The sequence below is a fragment of the Anoplopoma fimbria genome, chromosome 18 (assembly GCF_027596085.1).
Source record: "Anoplopoma fimbria isolate UVic2021 breed Golden Eagle Sablefish chromosome 18, Afim_UVic_2022, whole genome shotgun sequence".
Classification (NCBI taxonomy): Eukaryota; Metazoa; Chordata; class Actinopteri; order Perciformes; family Anoplopomatidae; genus Anoplopoma; species Anoplopoma fimbria.
The window spans coordinates 12066167-12086064 of record NC_072466.1 but is presented as its reverse complement, the minus strand read 5'-3'; the positions used below and the strand labels follow the sequence as shown (position 1 = coordinate 12086064).

General features: G+C 38.5%; 2 protein-coding genes across 3 annotated transcripts; one reads left to right on the top strand and one right to left on the bottom strand.

The window, feature by feature from the left end:
- Positions 1-388: 388 nt before the first annotated feature.
- hpcal1 (hippocalcin-like 1) lies at positions 389-11407 on the top strand. Its single transcript, XM_054618212.1, has 4 exons — positions 389-664; positions 6090-6590; positions 8451-8556; positions 10855-11407. Exons 2-4 carry the CDS (start codon positions 6213-6215, stop codon positions 10950-10952), a joined length of 582 nt encoding a protein of 193 aa, XP_054474187.1. The 5' UTR covers positions 389-664; positions 6090-6212; the 3' UTR covers positions 10953-11407.
- Positions 11408-11495: 88 nt separating this feature from the next.
- On the bottom strand, positions 11496-18389 carry pdia6 (protein disulfide isomerase family A, member 6). 2 transcript variants are annotated; one of them, XM_054618209.1, is made up of 13 exons: positions 18283-18389; positions 17809-17950; positions 16654-16711; positions 16104-16230; positions 15691-15806; positions 15453-15580; positions 14822-14936; positions 14017-14157; positions 13838-13922; positions 13489-13561; positions 13249-13407; positions 13037-13133; positions 11496-12213 (listed from the first exon to the last, which is right to left on the bottom strand). In XM_054618209.1, exons 1-13 carry the CDS (start codon positions 18299-18301, stop codon positions 12142-12144), a joined length of 1332 nt encoding a protein of 443 aa, XP_054474184.1. In that variant the 5' UTR covers positions 18302-18389; the 3' UTR covers positions 11496-12141. The 2 variants fall into 2 exon arrangements, with proteins under 2 accessions (XP_054474184.1, XP_054474185.1); XM_054618210.1 differs by having other exon boundaries at positions 15453-15577.
- Positions 18390-19898: the final 1509 nt, after the last annotated feature.

Below are 19898 nucleotides of genomic sequence, written 5' to 3'. Positions count from 1 at the left end.
AAATGAGAACTGTCTATTTTAGCTATTGTGCTAATAATAGTCTCCTGTGATAATTTTCCACAGGACGCTGCTGCGACTGTTTCTACGATGGAAGCAGTGAGTGTGGACGGATCCATTCAGTGGGCGGGGGAGGGGGGGGAGGTTAAGTACAACAAGTCGGCAAATCGTTATACAATACATAGTAAATAACGACTGAATTTACTTTTGACACGTATATTCATTGAGTATCATTGCAAACTGTGCATACTTCTCTACCATACGGACCAAGAACGTTAAATCGCCTTCGAAGAGAAAAAGAAACCCCTTTAGTTGTGAAGTCGGAAAGTCAGAGGAAAACCGAGCTCTGTGCCACATCTTCCACTAAATGATAAAGCGGCTGCACAGAGAACTGGAGGCAGGACAGAACAAATAAGAAACCCAGCTTCAAATAACAACATTAAGGCTATTCCGGTCCAACTACTCATTTTGTTTTCCTACTGAAAGAGTCCGGAAACTGTCTCGAGCATCTTTAAGTATTCTCGTCTTGGATTTGTGCAGAGTTTAATCAATAAGGGGAGGTGTTAGGTTTGGCTCCTGTAAGTTAACGGTGAGGTGAGGTTGGTGACGTGAAGTTGGAAAAGTGGGCTTAACCAAAGTGGATAAAAAACTGCCACTCCTATAATAGGTAAGTTAACACGACTTTACTAGAATTACTGGTTAAAGCTTCTGTTATGTCCAGTCTGTAATTAATAATTAGTAATTAGTCTATGCTTTTCTGCTGTGGCAATTTCCCCAGGACAGAAGGTGTTGCAAGAGCCATCATTACACCCATAAAAGACTAACCTTACATTACACCAATATGTTAAAACTAAACTAAAGTTTTATCCCACCGATGGAAGATTAAAAATGTTGTTTTTTTTTGCAAATTTTGTCAGTAGCTTGAAATACACTTTTGACAAATGGTAAATGTATTTGATAATTGTGTTGAAGACAAATCAGGGCTTGGCAATATGTTATATGAAGTTATTAACACCTGTATCAATAGGCTACATCACAATATTGCAAATGTAGGTGCAACCACATACAAATACACAAATCCAACTGTTGTCATTGCTGAACAGTTGGAGCAAACTTTTCTATGCTTAGCCTAAAACAAATACTTAGAAAACGTATTAATATAAGTAACCAATAGTGCATCTATCTGTATGTGCAATGATGTTTTCTTCTTCATGATTCTGTCTTGTGATGTGTATATGTAATTTATTCCCTATAGCCCTAAGAAAAACATGTGGTGTTTAGACTCAGTATTGATGAACAAATTAAAAAATTTGCTTGCCAGTCCACTAATTTCAACCACTATTCCACACATTTTAATAACAAGAACAGAGCCAACTTGAGAACAGTGTTTCCAAAGTAACATAAACCCACTCACCAGTCAAAAAACTAACATTCTTACAACCTTGCTGCCAAGATAAAAATACATATACTGATTTTACTGTAGTGAACTTTTGAGCAATGAACATGATGCAGAATTAACTGTTGAGGACCACATAAGAACAATAATTGTGTATAAGATTAAACTGTTTTTGAAACCAACAGCAAGCATTTGAAATTTGAAAAGCAACCCACAGAAGTCTTGATGCCCTGCGTTTGCCCCAGATTGATAGGTACACCGCCTCCCTCTCATAAGACTTAGCACTACTATCCTGTTGCCTTGACTACTGGCGTGTCAGGGGACCTCATCCTGATCCACTGCATGATTTTCTCTAACACTAGTTCAGAGAGACCTCGCCGAAGCAGAGCTCAAAGCAAGAATAACTTGAGAGTCAGTCTTTCACTGGACTTACTCCTCACCCACCTGATGCAGTCTAAGTTAACAGTAGTACACAGAACCTCGTGCTGCATTGCAGCTCTGCTCATTCACTGCACAGAAGGCTACATGCAGCATTAAAATGGTGACTCTGTTTTCTTTATGTGTACCAAACCATATCAGTTTGTTTTGAAAATGGAAAATATTTTAGGTTGGGAAAGGTTGATGATTGTTAACGATCCAGCCAATTAACAAACTCTGTTTTAGGGCTTCAGGTGATGTTTATTTTCATTATCATTTTGGGATTAATTGTTAAATTATGTTACAGAATGCTGAAAAATGTTCAACCCAATTTCCAAGGTTGAAGTCCAAACCCCAAAAGTGAAATACTTGATCTCAGATGACTGAGAATAGCATTGAATATTCACAATTTAGAAACAATCCAGGGATTTTTTTCCTAACAGAATGTCTCACACAATTAACTGATTTTTCAAAATAAATGTTACTAATTAATTATGTCAATTAATTATATCTTTACATTTTTCTTTACCTTTGGATGTCAACATTGAAACCAGACGATTTTTATTCTTGCATACTTACTAACTGATGCACTGTCAGAAGCATAATGAGCTCCATCAACTTTGTGTCATGCTTTATGGATGGATGGACGACTACTAGTACTATGTATCTAAACAAACACCCCTCATCTCTCCTTTTACTGACTGTCTTTGAGATGTATTCTTTGTAATACAATAAGAAATGAGTGTCTGGGAAAATAATAGAGGCTTTCTTTGTTGTGAAAAGCCATTACGCAGGAAATGAAGTAGGCCTTAGAATGGCAAACAGCAGTGAAACTTGCCTGGTCCGGGGTTTACAAGATCTCTACTGTAGCCTTGGGGAGGGGGATGCTTGCTGCACTGGATCCTGTGTGAACCAGTCTCATTAGGCTGGGAACCCACTGGAAAGAGTGAACCATACAGAGCAGGAACAGCTATGGGGGTTGGGGACAAGAAGAGAGACTGTTGCTGTGTAATTCAGGGGAATTGCAATCACTGAGTCTTGTAATGACAACGTCGAGGGACTGTTGTGTATCAAACAACGCTCGCAGACCAGTGTTTGGTCTTACAAACTGATTTGGCATCTCTGACAGTCAAGGCAGTGAGAGCCTGACTTTCTCTGCACGGGAGGTCATGTAGATGTCAGAGAAATATCTAGCAGTTATTTCTGACTACATTTTTCTAAATGTTTTCCACTGCACCAAGTAGGAACTTCAGAAAATGACCTACCCAGTTCCCAGCTGTGAAAACATCTAAAACATCCTGTGACGTCTCAAATGCAAGCCTGCATGCATTCGTTACATAAACAGAAAGCACTTACATTTTTATAAGCACAAACAGAACTAATATACAGCTAATTGGCCATCGTATAGAGGCAAGCAACCGTCCCTGCGGCACGAAAACAAAGTTAACCACGACTTACAGGAATCATTTAAACTGTTTTCTTGAAGCAATATTTGATATGTGGACGACAGCAGCAAAAGTTATGACGCAAATGTTCTCACTTAAGCCCAGAAATGTGCTTGATCAGTGTTGTGACATTGTCCTACTTTTTATCTTTTTTCCGAGCATACCGAATGAGCATATTCAAGAGGCCAGGGGAAACTGTAAAAATGTTTTGCGAGTGTGTTCGTACATTCCCTTTACCAGAGTAAACACTGATTTGCTGTTTTCTTCTATCTCCTTTTGGAAGCAAGCTCTTAATTTAGCAGCGGAGGCTCTTGAAACATTATGGCAGCACTTTTGAGTCTTCAAGCCTGGAATCTGCTGGGTTTGTGATGTGGTTATGTGAGTATGAGTGAAAAACAACAACGCCCATATTTATGTCTGATTCAGCTCAGCCTGCTCACTTAGCTGTCCTGGAAAAAGTCTGTGTGACCCAGAGCTGAGGAGATGCTGCCGCTCCCTCATCCTGTTCTACGTTAGAGCGGAAGACTATGGTCCGGCCTGCAGTGCAGTGTGTAATTTATACCATAGCCCTGTTTAAACACAGTCAAACACAGATGATGTTATATTCTCAAAGGGGGCATTACTTTTATTCTAGGTTGACAAGCTTGCTACGAAGGCTGCTACGAGGCTGCACAAAATCCGATGATATGATAGTGTTGTTACTAAATACAATAGAAGGCTTTTGTTTTAAGACAATTTCATTTGTGTCATATTATTCATTCATTTGATAAGATTCATCATTGTGCAGAAGATGAATCTTTATGACCTTGGTGATTCCCTTACTTTACCTTTCCCGTAGCACCTCCAGTAGGTCAGAGTTTTAATGATGTTTTGCTAGCATGTTAGCATTATGTTAGCATTTAGCTCAAAGCACCACTGTGTCTAAGTACAGCCTCACACAGCATGTAGATCCTTAAATCTTAGAATATTTTCAACAAATAATGAAACAATCTCGAATTAAATATTTTGGCTTTATAATTTTCAAAACCTTACCCAGCTCACTGGTTAGAAACTGGGGTAAGGGATAATTTGCATATCATGTGTTGCGCATGTAGTTTTATTGATTTATTTTCCATCTGAAAAGTCCAAGTGACATTGGTAGGCGTTTATGTTACTGGCTGGTTCTCAAACCTGCCTGCCTGCCTCTCATGTTACTCTCTGACTTCAATTCATAAAATTGCAGGAAATTACATCCATATGACAATTATGAGAAATAAGGGCGTCTGCGTGTTGAAAAGACCGCATCCAAATTCACACAGCTCTCATTTGTTCTACCCCAGATAAAATCATTCTGATGCCAACGACACAGGAGTAATGGGATTTCAATAATTGGAAGAGAGCGAACATGGGGATAATACATCTCTCCCTCCCATAAATTCATTATACGTAACACAGAGGAGTGGATGTGTTATTCAGAAGGATTATTATGTAATTCAACCGCTGGTATTAGCTGGAAATAGTTTTTCTTTTTATGTGTCATACTTTTTCCGATTCTTTCTTCCTCCCTGCCCTCGCACATCTCTTTTTTCTTTCCCTCCCACGGACACTTTGCCAGAATCATGTTGTAAAATATTTGCTCAGGTTTTGGTAAAGTTCTTCTTTTGATTTTCAAAAAAGGGAGAAGCTGATATGTGTTTTTAACTGTTACTTCAAAAAATAATTACATTCTGACCATGTTGATATTTGTTTCTTTCTTTTTTGTTCTATTCTTTCATACAAGGGCTGCTCTCAAACCTCTGATGAAACACAGCTTTTAGATGGTTGATACTGAAAATGAGGACAAGCAGATGGATTTCATTTCCTTATGTAATTGACAATAAATGTGTGCCTTTATACCACCTTTCACTTGCTGACAAAATGTGAAAATGAAACATGAAAGCTTTACTTCTCTTATATGAAAAAAAAGAAATCAGTTGTTAACCCAAAAAAAAGGCTGTATGTGTCATAACCTTTTTACTTACTAACACACCCATGTTTGCCTCTTTTCATCAGTGGGTTGCATGTACATGTGTCCCATCTAATACTTATTGTATTGATTTGGTTTTATCCTGGATGCGTTGTTTTTATGCATCCTCACATCCTCAATCATGAATACCCCTGCATACATGAATAAACAGATTATAACCATGGAAACCGAATTTAGACAAACCACAAAAACCAGAGGTGAATAGATCCAGGTGGTCAACGCTTCAGTGTCCTTGTTAGCATTGGTATTTTTCTCCATCTTCTTTGTTTCTCTTGTTGATCATTGTATGAACTCCGCCGCTTAAAATCAATTAGAATATACATTTTCACATAAAGGTGAGGATGATTGTTGAGGTGAATGTCTGGCCTTCTCAATAACAACAGTCAATAACAGCCTGACCTTTAATCAATTGGATTTATTGAGAATTACAATGCACCAGGACACTTGTCCCTCCACCACGCAATTATAGGTCGATAAATTACCACTGTGCCAGAGGATTAATAGTGTATCCACAGAGAAACATCCACATCCCCACCACACACACACACACACACACACACACACACACACCACACACACACACACACACACACACACATATTGTAACCTCATGACATCTGAGTTGTAATCTAATCTCTATTTTTTCTACTGTGTATGGACATTGTCTCAACTGTCGAGATTTATCCCTCAGCTTGGCTGCCTGAGAAGCATCATCAGCACATGTTTTTATGAGAAAACACTGCTGCAAGCTAAGAGGAATTATTGAACCAATGAATCATTTATGATATTCACAGAAGGATATTAATGAGTGTTGTTGGTCTGCCTGCAGGAGCAGAGGAAGCCGAGCAGCTGACGACTCGGAGAGTAAAAGCGCAGGGCGAGTGGCGAAGTGAAAGGAGAAGGTAGAAACACCAGCCCAGCTATCTGCCTGCCTACCCGAGAGTGCCGTGTCATGGGGAAACAGAACAGCAAGCTGCGGCCCGAGGTCCTGAACGACCTGCGAGAAAACACAGAGTTCACTGACCACGAGCTCCAGGAGTGGTACCGCGGTTTCCTGAAAGACTGTCCAACCGGCCACCTGACTGTGGAGGAGTTCAAGAAGATCTATGCCAACTTTTTCCCCTACGGAGACGCCTCAAAGTTTGCCGAGCACGTCTTCCGCACGTTCGATACCAACGGAGATGCCACCATCGACTTCAGGGAGTTCATCATCGCCCTGAGCGTGACATCTCGTGGCGGGTTGGAGCAGAAGCTGCGCTGGGCCTTCAGCATGTACGACTTGGACGGGAATGGGTACATCAGCCGGGCGGAGATGCTGGAGATAGTTCAGGTGAGGACAAACTTTATGACACAATAGGGTTTCTTCATTGTTTTATGCATATATATATATATATATATATATCAGTCTCTTGACTAGTTTGGCTCAGAATCAGCCTCATTCTGCAGATATAAATTTGATCAGGTTCCAGCAGCGCATCTTATAATATACAATGATTATTCAAGTAGGAGAAATGTAAATTTAAAAGGATTTATTTGGCTAATTCGCTACATCAGAATTTTACTTCTGATGTAGTAAAAATCTTCACCCAGAAAAGGAAAGGAAAAAAGAAATATAAAAAGAAGTAATCTAATCAGATTCCTTTGGTCTTAGCACATTTTAAGTGAAATCTATATCAATACAAAATAATAAATGTAATTTATTAAAAACTAAGGACTAAATTAAATTATTACTATTTTACAGATTTTAATTACAAGCAGGGCTGCAACTAAAGATTATTTACATCTATGAATCTGCTGATTATTGTCTTGAATAGTTAATAAATTGTGTGGTCATTAAAATGTCAAAAAATACTGAAAAATACCGTTAGAATTTCCTTAATCCAAAAGTGAGTCAGTAAGTGTCTTGTCTTGTCCAATCAACAGTCCAAAACCTAAAGATATCGAGATTACTTAAAAAACAGCTAATTTTCAAATCTCAGCAGCTGGAACTAAAGAGTGTTTTTATACTTTTGCTAGATAAAATTGTTAAAACAACATAAATTATAAAAAAAGAAATGCTAATTACTGATGTATCCACTAGTTCAGTGTATAGCTTTTTGTCTAATGACTGTTTTTAGGCTCAGCAGTCATTCATAAGACATTTCACATCATGGATGCAGGCTGCCCTCTCTGTTTTTCTTATCACAGTGGCTATATTTACTCTTCCAATATGGTGAGCTGAGCAGTCTGCAGGGCCATATCAATATTGGCTCAGTTCGTTGTGTTTGTGGATACAAATGAATGTGGGAAAAAAAACATGCAAAAGCATCAGAGCTTTAGTTAATGGTGAATGCTTCTCTCATCACAGACCTTTACATTATCTAAAATGTGGGCAGTTGTAGAGGTACCAAATAGACAAATCTGACACACGTTCAGGGACTTACTGTGAGTGTCACAGCAGGATGAGCTTTCTTTGCCACCATCATTAACAGGTAGCAGCAGAAAACAGGTCAAAGCATTCATACAAAAGATGTAACAAATGTGTCAGATGGGAAGATACACAGTATATGAGAGGTTAACATAGTAACTGACATCACCAATTGGTTTGTGGACTGCTGTTTTGGACCCCTAAGTTCTGCATTTTGGTCGTCGCCATCTTGTTTTTTTGCAACCAGAAGTGACACGACTAAAGACATTTTTAGTCAATGAACTTAAAACACACTGTTAAAGGGTTTTAAGACAAAAACACTGACAACACCCAAACCTGGCAACATCTTGGAAGCAGCTTGTCAATCACAAGGTAGCCTCGCCCTAAAGCATACCCTGCTTTATTTTCTGTTTTATTCTTCTCTCAATGGGACCATAATATATAAAATAAACATCCTGCTGTTTTGAAGAAGACTTGAGACTAGTGATTGAGACTATAAAATCATGTTAACAATGTTTACTGCGGTAAAAAAATCCAATGAGAAGTGGGGTAATTTTCTCATTGACTTCTATATATTAGAATTATTTTTGCCACCAGATGACTCACCCCCTGCTGGCCATTAGAAAGGATGCAAATTTAAGGCACATTGGCTTCACTTTTTTAGAATGTTGCTGCCTGGGTGGGAACAGTTATTTTTTACGTTCACTGCCTTAAAGCTTTACACAGACGGCAAACAGAAATTGCTATGCGCACAACACCAATCGTTCTCCCCCTCCTTTTTAGGCAATTTATAAGATGGTATCCTCAGTAATGAAGATGCCTGAGGACGAATCAACACCAGAGAAAAGGACAGATAAGATCTTCAGACAGATGGACATTGACAATGATGGTAAGACTGATGTTTTTATTTTGATGTGCTTAATATGCTTTTGTGAGGAGGAATCACAGCCAGCTGTCAATATCAGTTGTTAAAGCAGTAGGGCGTCCTAAATTACTTCTTCTCAGGGTACATTGAATAATGGGTGTAGTTGTAAGCAGAAATAACTATAACTCCTCCTGTGGGCACCCATTCCAAGTAGAGGCTGGTGTATAAACATATAATGACAATATAGTAAAACAGTTGTAACAATATAAAATATGTCTTCATAGAATCGTTATAAGTGCTGACAAATTCTGTATATTAATAAAATGTCTTATATCTGCCTACAACGTCTTTATAGTGTGTTATACACCATTTATTAAATGACTGTATACCGCTTAATAATGCTAAATATATCATTTAAAGTAGAGCCTTACCAAATATAGATATATCATGAAAAATTAGGTATTTAATGTCTTTGACGGAGCAGTTGAGAGTAAAAGGAAATATGGAAGCTGGACGACAGACAGAGAGCCACAGAGAAATAGGACGTCATTATTCACAAGATAATTAACAGTTGTGTGTATCTCATCCTGCTGAGCCACCTCAATGTCAGTGGTTTGACATTTAGTGTGAAAAGGTGACGCTACATACGTGATATGCACTGAAGCATTTTTCCAAGTGTCACAATCTGAGCAGCACGGCCACGACAAAATAAGTGAACACACACAACCAAATCTATTAACACATTATTTATTAATTTAAACAATATCAAAAGAGGGAAACTTAAACTAACAGTGGCATGTGGAATCAGTGAGTGCAGCATTGTAGGTGGGTGAATTAGTGGAAAAGTAAGCAAATGCAATGTTGTATGGTGCAGCAGCACAAATCATAATGTCAACCAAACATAGGAGAGAAAACAAGCAACGAAGCTCAAAGAGGGTTTTTGAAAAGCGCAGGAGCACAAAGGGCCCATGAAGTGCTGGTGTTGCTTATGAGCACAGGTGTTGCCATTTTACTGATGACCCTCTATCACACCCACCTGCAAGGAAATCAGCCACACAAACAAAATATGAAACCAGACAGGGGGTCACAGCAATTCTTACTGTCTGGGCTGTTTTTGATATGTCACATCTCTGTGAGATATTTAGAGCTATTCACATGGCAGCGGGCGGCTAGATTGGTTTTGGAGCAGAAGGTTTAGAAAGTCTGGAGGTCAAAATGTGTGTTTTATAAGATCACATGGTACCACAGACCAGGCCTACGGCTACAGATGTATCTGGCCCTCATTTCTAATGCGATTTATAGAGATGTTGTTTGACTGAAAGTGGTAGTTCATTTGAACAAATTGTGGTCCGCTCTTACATTTTATCTTTGTGATGGATTAGTCAATAGCTAAATAAATGTTTGCAACATTTGCTGCCAGCATTTGCCAGATTTTATTTTGCAATGCTTACTTTTGGTTTTTAACACAGACTGGGTAAAAATCCAAGATGTGAAATATTCCAACTGTGCAAAGATGCATTATGTTAGGGATGACTAAACAACAATATTTCATCATTTAAAATACTTTTGCAGGATTTTTGCAGATCTAAAATTCACTTCCATTCATTTTAATTTAACTGTCAAAGAATATGTAGTTGTCCCGTTTAGACAAGAATCCAAGAGACCCACAAAATAGAAATATCTATAAATAATGTTTTTTATTTTTATTATTTTTATTATATAATATTTTATTTAAATCTATATTTCTTTCAAAATTGTATTATGTTTTATTTTAATATATCTTTTTATTTTGTTTGATTATTTTTTTTTATGTCATTTCATTAATATGTTGCACTGGACAGCTTGTATGTGGCCATTACAAATTAATAATAATGATTTAAAAGGAATTTCTAAATTATTTACTTACAAATTACTTACTAAAAGGAAGTACTGTCATTTTTATAATTTAAAAAACAACTGTGTTGGCATAATAAAAACATAAATTGTATTTTTGCCCTTCCCTACATTTTGTCATATCAATCCTGCTAAGCAGGTCATCTAAAGATTTCCTGACTTATATGAAAATAGCACAACTGTTATAAGCTATAAATGACTCAATCATTCAGTCATTCAATATAAGTTTTCTGTCATTTATTTAGAAGTTGTGTACTTTACCTGAACGGTGTTGTCAGGGGCAACAGTGATTATATTGTAGGCACATCAGCTCAAAAGGAACATCAGAGGCTTTTCTGTTGATTTTGGTGGATGGTTGCTGTATGATTCAGCCCTCACATGCTCAACCGCTGCTGAATGTGAATCTTTTTTTTGCTCTGTGCTTCTCAGGCAGATTGTCTTTGGAGGAGTTCATTAAAGGTGCCAAGAGCGACCCATCCATCGTCAGACTGCTGCAGTCGGATCAGGGAGCCTCTCGTCAGTTCTGAGGACAGTGACAATAATAGACACACACTCTCCAAAAACACCGTCACAAACCCACATCCATCGGTCTTTCAACATTACAACGCACTCACCAGACAATCCATTCATTTTTAAACACAGTCCTTGTCTTATTGTTTACATTAATGGGTAATTCTCTTTTGTCAATATGGCTCCTTTCCTGTGGACTATGACGTGCTTTAAGTTGAAGTATTTTGTGTATATGCTTTTCCAAAGCTCTCTTGCCTTGAAATGGTTTTTACCTGTTCCCCATAAGTGAAGTGCCATATCATATATTTATACTGACTGGATTATGTGCTCGCAAGTATTATCAATCCCATTGTTACACAAAGAGGAAACTAATTACATCACTTCTTATAATTTGATTCAACTTATCTCTGTTGAAAAGTGGCTTATGATGTTCAGGATATCAACTGTAGCTTTACAAGTTGCTCTTCTGAACAAGTTCGATATGCCTTTGGTATTGCATGTGCCCCGATGATATGAATTTTCTGATATTGTTACAGTTTATGTGAATAATGAGGCCGTGATTGTTTTTATTCCTTTTTATTTTTGTAACAAAAATTTTGTTTTCACACAATTGAAATAAAGTCGTGTAAGAAAAATCTACACAAGTCCCACAGTATCCCCTTGTCCTGGACAGACATGAAAACCCACCAAAATTCTCACTTACTGGTTTAAAAAGAGAAAAAAAAATAGATATAAAGGGTCACATTAGGTTGGACATTGAAGTGTTTTTTTTGACAAGTCCACATTTGAAAATAGGTGATTGAGGGTTGCTGAAAAGGGGAGAGGGGAACAATGTTTGAAAAAGACTCGAATCATCAACTGAAACGCCACAATTATAGCCTCCTCCCCCTCTCAGCTGACGGTGGCTGTATAAATATGCAACTTCTAATGTTCAGCAGGTATGTGAGGCAGAGTTCACTCCAGAGACACGACACATACATACATGCCCACCCCCTCCCTCCCTCCCTCCTGTCCCCATCCCCCCTCCCCTGTCCCCATGTGACTGACAAAGATGATGTGAGAAACTGCAGGTGTCTCTCGTGTGTCTTTTTCTGGACTATTTCAGTAACTGGGCGACCGGGCCTCCCATTCGTCCACAGGAGAGGGGAGGCGGGTCGCGCAGGACCAGACCAGATTGAACCAAGTCAGTTCCCGCCCCGTTTGGGCTCATAACTCGTCTTTATCAATGTCTTCATCCAGGTCTACGTCACTGAGGTCGTAGTCCTCCTCCTCAGGAAGCTGCAGTTGAAAATAAAGACAAACTTTTACCAAAGATGGGGATAAACGTGAAAACTTTCACTTCAAATCAATTGTAGATTACAAATACCAAATTTGTGAAGCTTCAACCATAAATACATTCCTAAATATATTAACTGGACTATTTGCCTGTAAGACACAAAGCTCTGCTCTGCTTAAATTGACAGAAATAACTATAGATGGACTTTTCACTCATCGAGAAAAGAAACATCTGAATTTACAGTGTTTCTTGATATATTCTTCTGAGTGCATGATTGTAGTACAAAGGCAGCACGGAGCAGGTAGAGGTTTATTATATTAAGCAGGGCAGTCACAGTACGCAACTACGCATTAAACCAACAAAATACATTTTAACCCCAAATTTTACAACCGGGCCAAATTTCGTCGTCATGCCAAACATCTGAAGTTTTGGTTGACTGTCCTGACTGAGAATGTGCTTTGATAGAAGTAAAACTGAACTTTATGACTATATGGTCTCTATCTTAAAGCCATCTGCAGATCCATATTTAGCTTTTTGTGTTCCTGCTTTCTGTTCATTGTATCATTTTACAAAATGCTGTATTTGTTTCTTTCTTTGATAACATTGTTGTGGATGAGGTCGTCTTGTTTGAATTAATTTTAGTGGAGTTCCCAAGACCTGGACGAGTAAATTTTCCAATTTGTGGTAACTTTACGTATAAGATTAATAAAAATGCAATGTCTGCCTAGCAGGGCCTTCAACCTATTTGGCTGAAGGCCTAAAACTCATCTGTACATATGGTCAGAGATTTAACTCCCATGAGACCCCGGTCATGCTCCCACTCACCTGTCCATCTTTGCCGTCCCAGGGCTCAACAGTGTTAATCTTGGGCATTGCTCCTCCTCCCAATGTGGAGGTTGAGCCACGGCCTACAGAGAGCTCCCTGAGGAAAAAAAACAACAACACATGAGCGCCATCATTCAGCTTACTCTGGATCATACTTTTACATTGGTTCTTTTTTTACATTGGTTCTTGTAATGGTGAAAAAAAAAACCTACCTGAGGAACTCATGAATGCCGGTCTCACTGAAGGAGCCCCTGAGCAGAGCAAATTTCATTTTGCGTGCGTTGATGGCCGCCATGGCGGGATAGCCGAATCCACCAATACCAAGAGAGGCCTCCAGCTCCATCTGAGCTCCAGCTTCAGTCCACAGCCAGCTGACAAACGTGAGAGCAGGATATTAGTCATTCCTAATTAGTCATTTGTATAATAACCCATGACTGGTTTGTCATTCTTACCCCCACATCTTCTTCTTGTACTTCTCAGCCATCTGCGTCATCACCTGCAGATAGCCGTTTCTACCTGCTGCACCTGTTGACATACAAGGAGAATACATGGTGAGTGATTGAAGGATTAAAATGATCTTTTAATTCATCAGACATCAAAGACAATCCCCACACTACAAGGTTTTTGCACTTCTGCTGCATTTGATAAAATATTGAATAACACAGTATATCAAGTCAAATAGTTTGAGCTTCTGAAAACATCCAGTGAACTTTAATCATGTAAAAGATATCAGATTTTCTCTGTTCTTTAAGGAAAAAATTCTGAACCATTGAACATTTTCAGTGTCAGTTTCAGTCTCACCTGTGTCCAGGATGTGTGGCAGAACACCGATTACACACAGCTGACTGTCCTCACAGGTCTTCTTCAAGATGTCTTTGTTGAGGATCTGAGAAACAAACGTTTAAAATACAGTCTTATACCAGCCCTATAAACTGTCATATATAAATGTATGATGCAAATATACTGCAAAGTGCACTGACCTCCAGCAGTTCAGGAGGAGCAGCGTGGTCAGAGAACAGATCCACAGCCCTCTCGATGATGTCTCCCCGGGTGCGGCCTCCTTGGTAGTCTTCGGGCTCCTCACCTTTGCGGAAAATCTTGATGGTGGGAAATCCACGAATCTAAAACATATAAAACACATATTGTTATGGTTCTGCAAATCATTGTCTTAGATTCAGTTGCATATTGATATTAATTTAAGGATTCAGTATAGGAAAGTAATATTTTAAATATTCTATACTATATATATATATGTCTTAGTAGGTTTCAGTGGCAGGACACAACTGTAAAATTCTTAGTTGCTGTTGCAATGACTGCTTAAACTAAACTAAAATCAGGTTTTGCCATTTTTACTTACTCCATTCTAGCAAGATAGTTTCATATCTTTGTTTGGACAGTAACAGACGTATTCTACTAAAAGCCTGCAGAGACTTCATTATGTGTCCAATCCCAGTAAGAAGAGCATGAAGCTATAACCAAGACTTTAATAGCCCTAAGTAATTTTAGGTTTGAGACATTTCAAATTTTACAAGCAAACATGTTTACAAGGTCAAAACCACATATGCAAGGCAACTTTTTGTCTCATGTCTTTGTAGCCTGTGAATCATCATGTTTACAGACTAATTTGAATAAAAATAACTACTTTAGTTAAAAGACTAAATGTGAAATGTCTAGTATTGTATTGTGAAGTGGTGTGTCAAGTGGGCAGGGAAGGTTCTCACTTTTCTTTTGTGTCTACTAGTAGACCAAAGCGTACCAAAGCACCACATTAATGATCTCACTCACCCCGTAGCGGCTGGAGACAGCCTGGTGCACAGTAGCGTCCAGAGCTCCGAGGCGAACTTTGCCCTTGGTCTGCTCCTTGACAGCCGAGGCTGCAGCTGCCCACTCAGGCTCCAGGCTGTCGACGACAGTAAAAATAATTATGGTTTAAAAAAATAAAATAATAATAACTTACTGATTTGCTGAAAGAATTAATTCTACAGTAGACAATTAACAATTCATAAAAAGATGTATGCATTGTTTCCCAAACAAATATCTGTTTCTGAAATACTGGCTGTAAGTGTAGCAAAAGTTGAAAACTGGATTCACATTGTTCAGGAAAATAAACTGCTCAGATCGCACTAAACAGTTTTAATAGGTATTACCGTCTACTGAATAAATTCCAAATGAAGTGTTTTTAGTTTGTTTTTGGATTATCCAGATTTACTGGGACATTGTATCCATTGTTTAGTCTTTCAATCAAAGCTTTTCAGTGCTTTGAGCAGCACAAAAACAAACTTTAAACAAACAGCCACTGTTGTATTGGGATTTGAATAAATCTCAGAGACGAATATCTTGTATTTCTAGTATTAGTGAGGGGGGGGGTTCACTGTTTCCTACAGCGGGGGTGGACTGTGTCAGGTATCAAACTCACTTTTTGCAGTGTCCACACCAGGGGGCGAAGAACTCCACCAGCCACACCTCATCACCCTCCAACACCATCTTGTCAAAGTTGTCATCAGTGAGCTCGACCACATCCTGCTTACTGCCGCCACCACTCTGCTGGAAGGAATGAGTATTGAGTATTACTTAAAGATGTTCACTTAAGTGTTTGATCTTTCCAATTTCAAATAATTACAACAAACTACTGCACGGGTCCTTAGTGTATCCACCTGTTTGTTGTAGCCAGAGCCGCCAGAGCTGCCAGACTTCCCGCTCAGCCTATCTTTTACCAGACTGCGCAAAGCGTTCATGGCTCCATCCACGATGGCTTGGCTGCTGCGTCCACCTGAAGGATGAAGATGATTCAAAGGTAGGTCATTGCAGCCAAAGATATTAAAGTCTTTCTCACATTTACTTGTCCAAAAGTGTCCAATAAGGCCTTGAAAGCAAGTTGATTTACTGAGAAAGGATGAAGTTAGTTGCCTCGCTGACACCTACATCACCCTTCCTCTGAACTGATAGAAATGATTATATTTAACTTTTCAGAGCAGCCATTTAGCACGGCTTGATAAGGTCACTGTAGAGGAAGATTTCAAACTCACAAACAGAAACTATTTGTTTGGTGCGGTGGTTTTGTCTGTACCTTGGTAGTCCTCTGGCTTGTTCTTATTGGCTCCAAAGAGCTTGATGCTGGGGAAACCTCTGACGCCATACTGGCCACCCAGTGACTTGTGCTGGTCGGCATCTACTGCACCAACCTTCACAATACCCTGGGGGATTAAAAAAAAAAAAGTTGGAGTGTCTTTTCTCAACTTTTAAACAAAACAAATGACAGCAAGCCAGTTATTCTTTTACTTCATGGAACATTTGTGTGCTGTTTCACAAATCTGGAATCAGTGTGTCCATGAACAAATGCAACAGTTACTTTTGTATGCAGGATATTTCCACACACACATATTGTTGAGAAAATAATTAATTTAATTTATAATCCCATCATATCTGCCTGATTATTAAGTATTTGTTTCTTATGTCTGCAAATATCAAGTGAAGGCAAATCCTCATAACCAACCGTCATGTTGCCAATAGTAGTTCTGATATAAAATTATTCTGATATTTGATTTTGTCATCATTGCCCTGGCAGAACTAGTAGTCAGTCAGCTGGTAAACGACAAGATGAGAGGCGTTTTGTTTACCTTGAGGGCAGTGGCTGCCTTCTTCCAATCAGGAGTTAAATGTTGACAGTGGCCACACCTGTGGTGATGAAGAAGAGAAAGGATATAAAGACCTAATTGATGGTTAGTTAGAAACGATGAATGTGTCGTTTCTCAAATCTGTGAAAATTAGAAAGATGGTAGACCAACAGTATTCAAGTCCAGAAACATTTTAATTTTATCATAATGTATCATCCAGTATTTTCTCGCTCAAATTTAATCACAGAACCAAATTATTCAATATTAACACATCCTGTGAATATTTAACACCTCGCATTGACAGTTTTTTGTTCACTAGGGAATAGACTTGCTCTTGGTACATAAAGCACTTAACGGTCTGGCCATTGAATATACCGATACATGACATGCTTCGAGTTAATTGACCTGGCAAATTCCTCAGGTCACATGACAGCTGTTTTTTCCCAAAATACCTTTTTTGCAGCAGACATATTTACATGTCCTAGTAGCAAAAGCAAAGTTTAAATTGATAACATTAACGATGGCTCAGTTTCCAGTAAACTATTCCAGTGAACCAGGCTGCATACCTGGACCTTCCCAAAGTAGAATATAGCCATCATCAAAGTTATTCAATAAACCTTTGTTTTCCTATTGTCAAATAAAAATGTCTGCTGTGATAAAGGTCTATTCATGAATAGAAAATCAAGTCATTTTCTGTTTAATTTGGCTATTTATTTGCTCTGTTGATTGTGCGTATGCATGTTCTTTATAAGAGTATACGTTTTTTATTATATCTATACCCTATATCCTGTATTTGTATCTGCACATTGAATCATTTTGTATGACGTGATTGCGCTCTGCAGATAAACTTCAACTGTGTAATTGCAATCAGACCCAAGGAGGAACTTCAAACTTTGCATACAAGTCTCTCCAGTCTATTCTTTCAGATCACAAGGTTAATGTTTCTCTGTGTGAGAGAGAGAGAGAGAGAGAGAGAGAGAGAGAGAGAGAGAGAGAGAGAGAGAGAGAGAGAGAGCAATTGCAATCACATGACTGAAACATCACTGAGTCGAGGTAGGATGCTCGTATTTAAACTTTGGCCAGCGTGTCACTACTTGGTTCCTCTGAGGACACTTGTTGCCACTAAATAAAGGCCACCAAAAGTGAAATGGATCTCACCATGGAGCGTAAAACTCAACCAGCCACAGACTGTCACTCTGGATCACCTCCTTGTTGAAGTTGGAGGGGGTGAGCTCCACAACATCATCACTAGCTGAGTAAAAGGCTCGGACTGACAGGACCAGGGAGCAGCCCAGCACTCCTGATGGAGAACAGATACAAAAGGGGTTTACTCTCAACAATGGACCACAGGCTAAAACGTGTTCAATGAAATTGTCAGAGCAGCTTAAGTAAGAACTGAAAGGACATCACAAATCTATTCAAATACAGTTTATATGCAGAATTATGCAACAGCAAGTGAAAGTAACGTTTAATAATGCATCGATTCAACGATTAACAGAGGCCTGGTAATGTTCTGTGCACCTCAACTTAGCTGTTCAAGCTACAGTAGCAAAAACTATGTCAAATTCACATAACAGGTACACAAAAAGGACTGTTGTACAAGTAGAAAGGCTGTTGCATGTTGTCACTTACCGAGTAAAAGCTGTCTCATGGTTGTAGCTGCTCTCTCTCTTTCTGGACGTCTCCTCTGTTAGCAACACAAGCAGACTGCTGCCGCCGCTGCTTCTCCCAAGAAAAGTAGAACGGGAAAGGCTCACCGTGGCCCACGCTGATTGGTCCACATGTGGCGACGTTTGCGCCTCAGCCAATCAGAGCGCGCCGTGTAGTTTACAGAGCCGACACAGTGAAGACAAGTGGATCCGTCTCGAGATAGAGGCTGGTATCATTTGCAACTTATTACAACATTATGAGGAAATGCAAAAAAACAATAAACCTGAGCATAAAGAGTAGAAATACAGCCAAATGCAGGCAGGAAGTAGTATCAGTACAGTTTATGATAAGTATCGAAAGTTAATCAGGTATAGGTATAATACAGGATAATTGCTTTTTATTACTGATGCAATAAGTTGTAACCATTATTTTAATGTTGTAGCCAGTTGAGGTGGAGCTAATTCATGCCTTTATAGACTTCTGGATTAGTTTATTTCTTAACAATGCATCATATTTTACAACTCAGCATCATAATCAGCAGAGTCACTTCAGCAGTCGAATAATTAAAGTGGAGTAGAATATATGTTTACCTCTGAAATGTAGCGAAGTAGAAGTATGAACTACCAGCCTATACAACGGAAACACTAAATTAAAGCAGGCTAAAAGTACCTCAAACTTGAAAATGTTTTTGATCTCAAGCTACCCCTGATTACTTGTACGCATTTCCTTGGAAGAATACTTAGTGAGAACAGAATAAAAATGACTCACCCAATTAATCTCAAGTCAATAAATACATTTTAAAACAAAATATAGCTATTTATATAAATCCAATAATGAAAGCCCTACTTTATGCTCTTCCATTATAGTTTTGTAGGGAAATTAAAACACTATAAAGGCACCAAAGTTTGACTTGCACCACTGCATTGTAGGCTTTATTTGAGTTTGTTTGGGGTGGCTTTAAGAAGTCACAGTAGTCACTAACACAAACACTTGACTTGTACATTGTTGTTGGTTTTTTTATGACTTATTAATGGATTCTTAATTTGCACCAATGTTTGCAAGGAGAAAAGGGAAAGCATGTAAGCTACTGTATTGCGAAGGTGGTGTCACTAGGTGGAGACAAACAACAAGGCTGAATACTGTGGGGATGCTGGTCTGTCTGACTGCCAATCAAAAATTCAGTGTACGTTATTGCAGGATTGATCAGTTGAAGTCAGAGTTCAAGTTGTTAATAAATCTATTTTGCAGATTTATATAAGTAGAAAGTAGTAGCTAATATAAGAAAGAAAGTAGCCTCAGAAAAACCCAATACTTTCCTTTCAAAGGGCACAAGTACAATTAATCCCCAACCATCACGGTCACTTATCACATCACTAAATAGCCATATAATGTGCAATATCTTAATATTTATTGAGCCTATATTATCTCCTAGATGAACTGATAATTACTAAGCCTTACTCGTTATCATCTGGGTAAATTGGTTATAGCCTATAATACATTAACAATGGATAATGGATAATGCGTCTTGGTCTGGGTTATAAAAAAATAATTTATAGGCAATTGTAAAAAAAAAAAAAAAAAAAAAAAAAAAAAGATGA

What these genes read in the sequence shown, in the direction of transcription:
- pdia6 (XM_054618209.1), bottom strand. An exon ending in AGGCAGCCACTGCCCTCAAG is followed by an intron (nt 16,231 to 16,653) that starts GTAAACAAAACG and finishes TTAATCCCCCAG; the next exon opens with GGTATTGTGAAGGTTGGTGC. An exon ending in GCTCTGGCTACAACAAACAG is followed by an intron (nt 15,581 to 15,690) that starts GTGGATACACTA and finishes CATTCCTTCCAG; the next exon opens with CAGAGTGGTGGCGGCAGTAA.
- hpcal1 (XM_054618212.1), top strand. Translation starts at nt 6,213, where the DNA reads ATGGGGAAACAGAACAGCAAGCTGCGGCCCGAGGTCCTGAACGACCTG. An exon ending in AGATGCTGGAGATAGTTCAG is followed by an intron (nt 6,591 to 8,450) that starts GTGAGGACAAAC and finishes CCTCCTTTTTAG; the next exon opens with GCAATTTATAAGATGGTATC. An exon ending in GATGGACATTGACAATGATG is followed by an intron (nt 8,557 to 10,854) that starts GTAAGACTGATG and finishes TGTGCTTCTCAG; the next exon opens with GCAGATTGTCTTTGGAGGAG.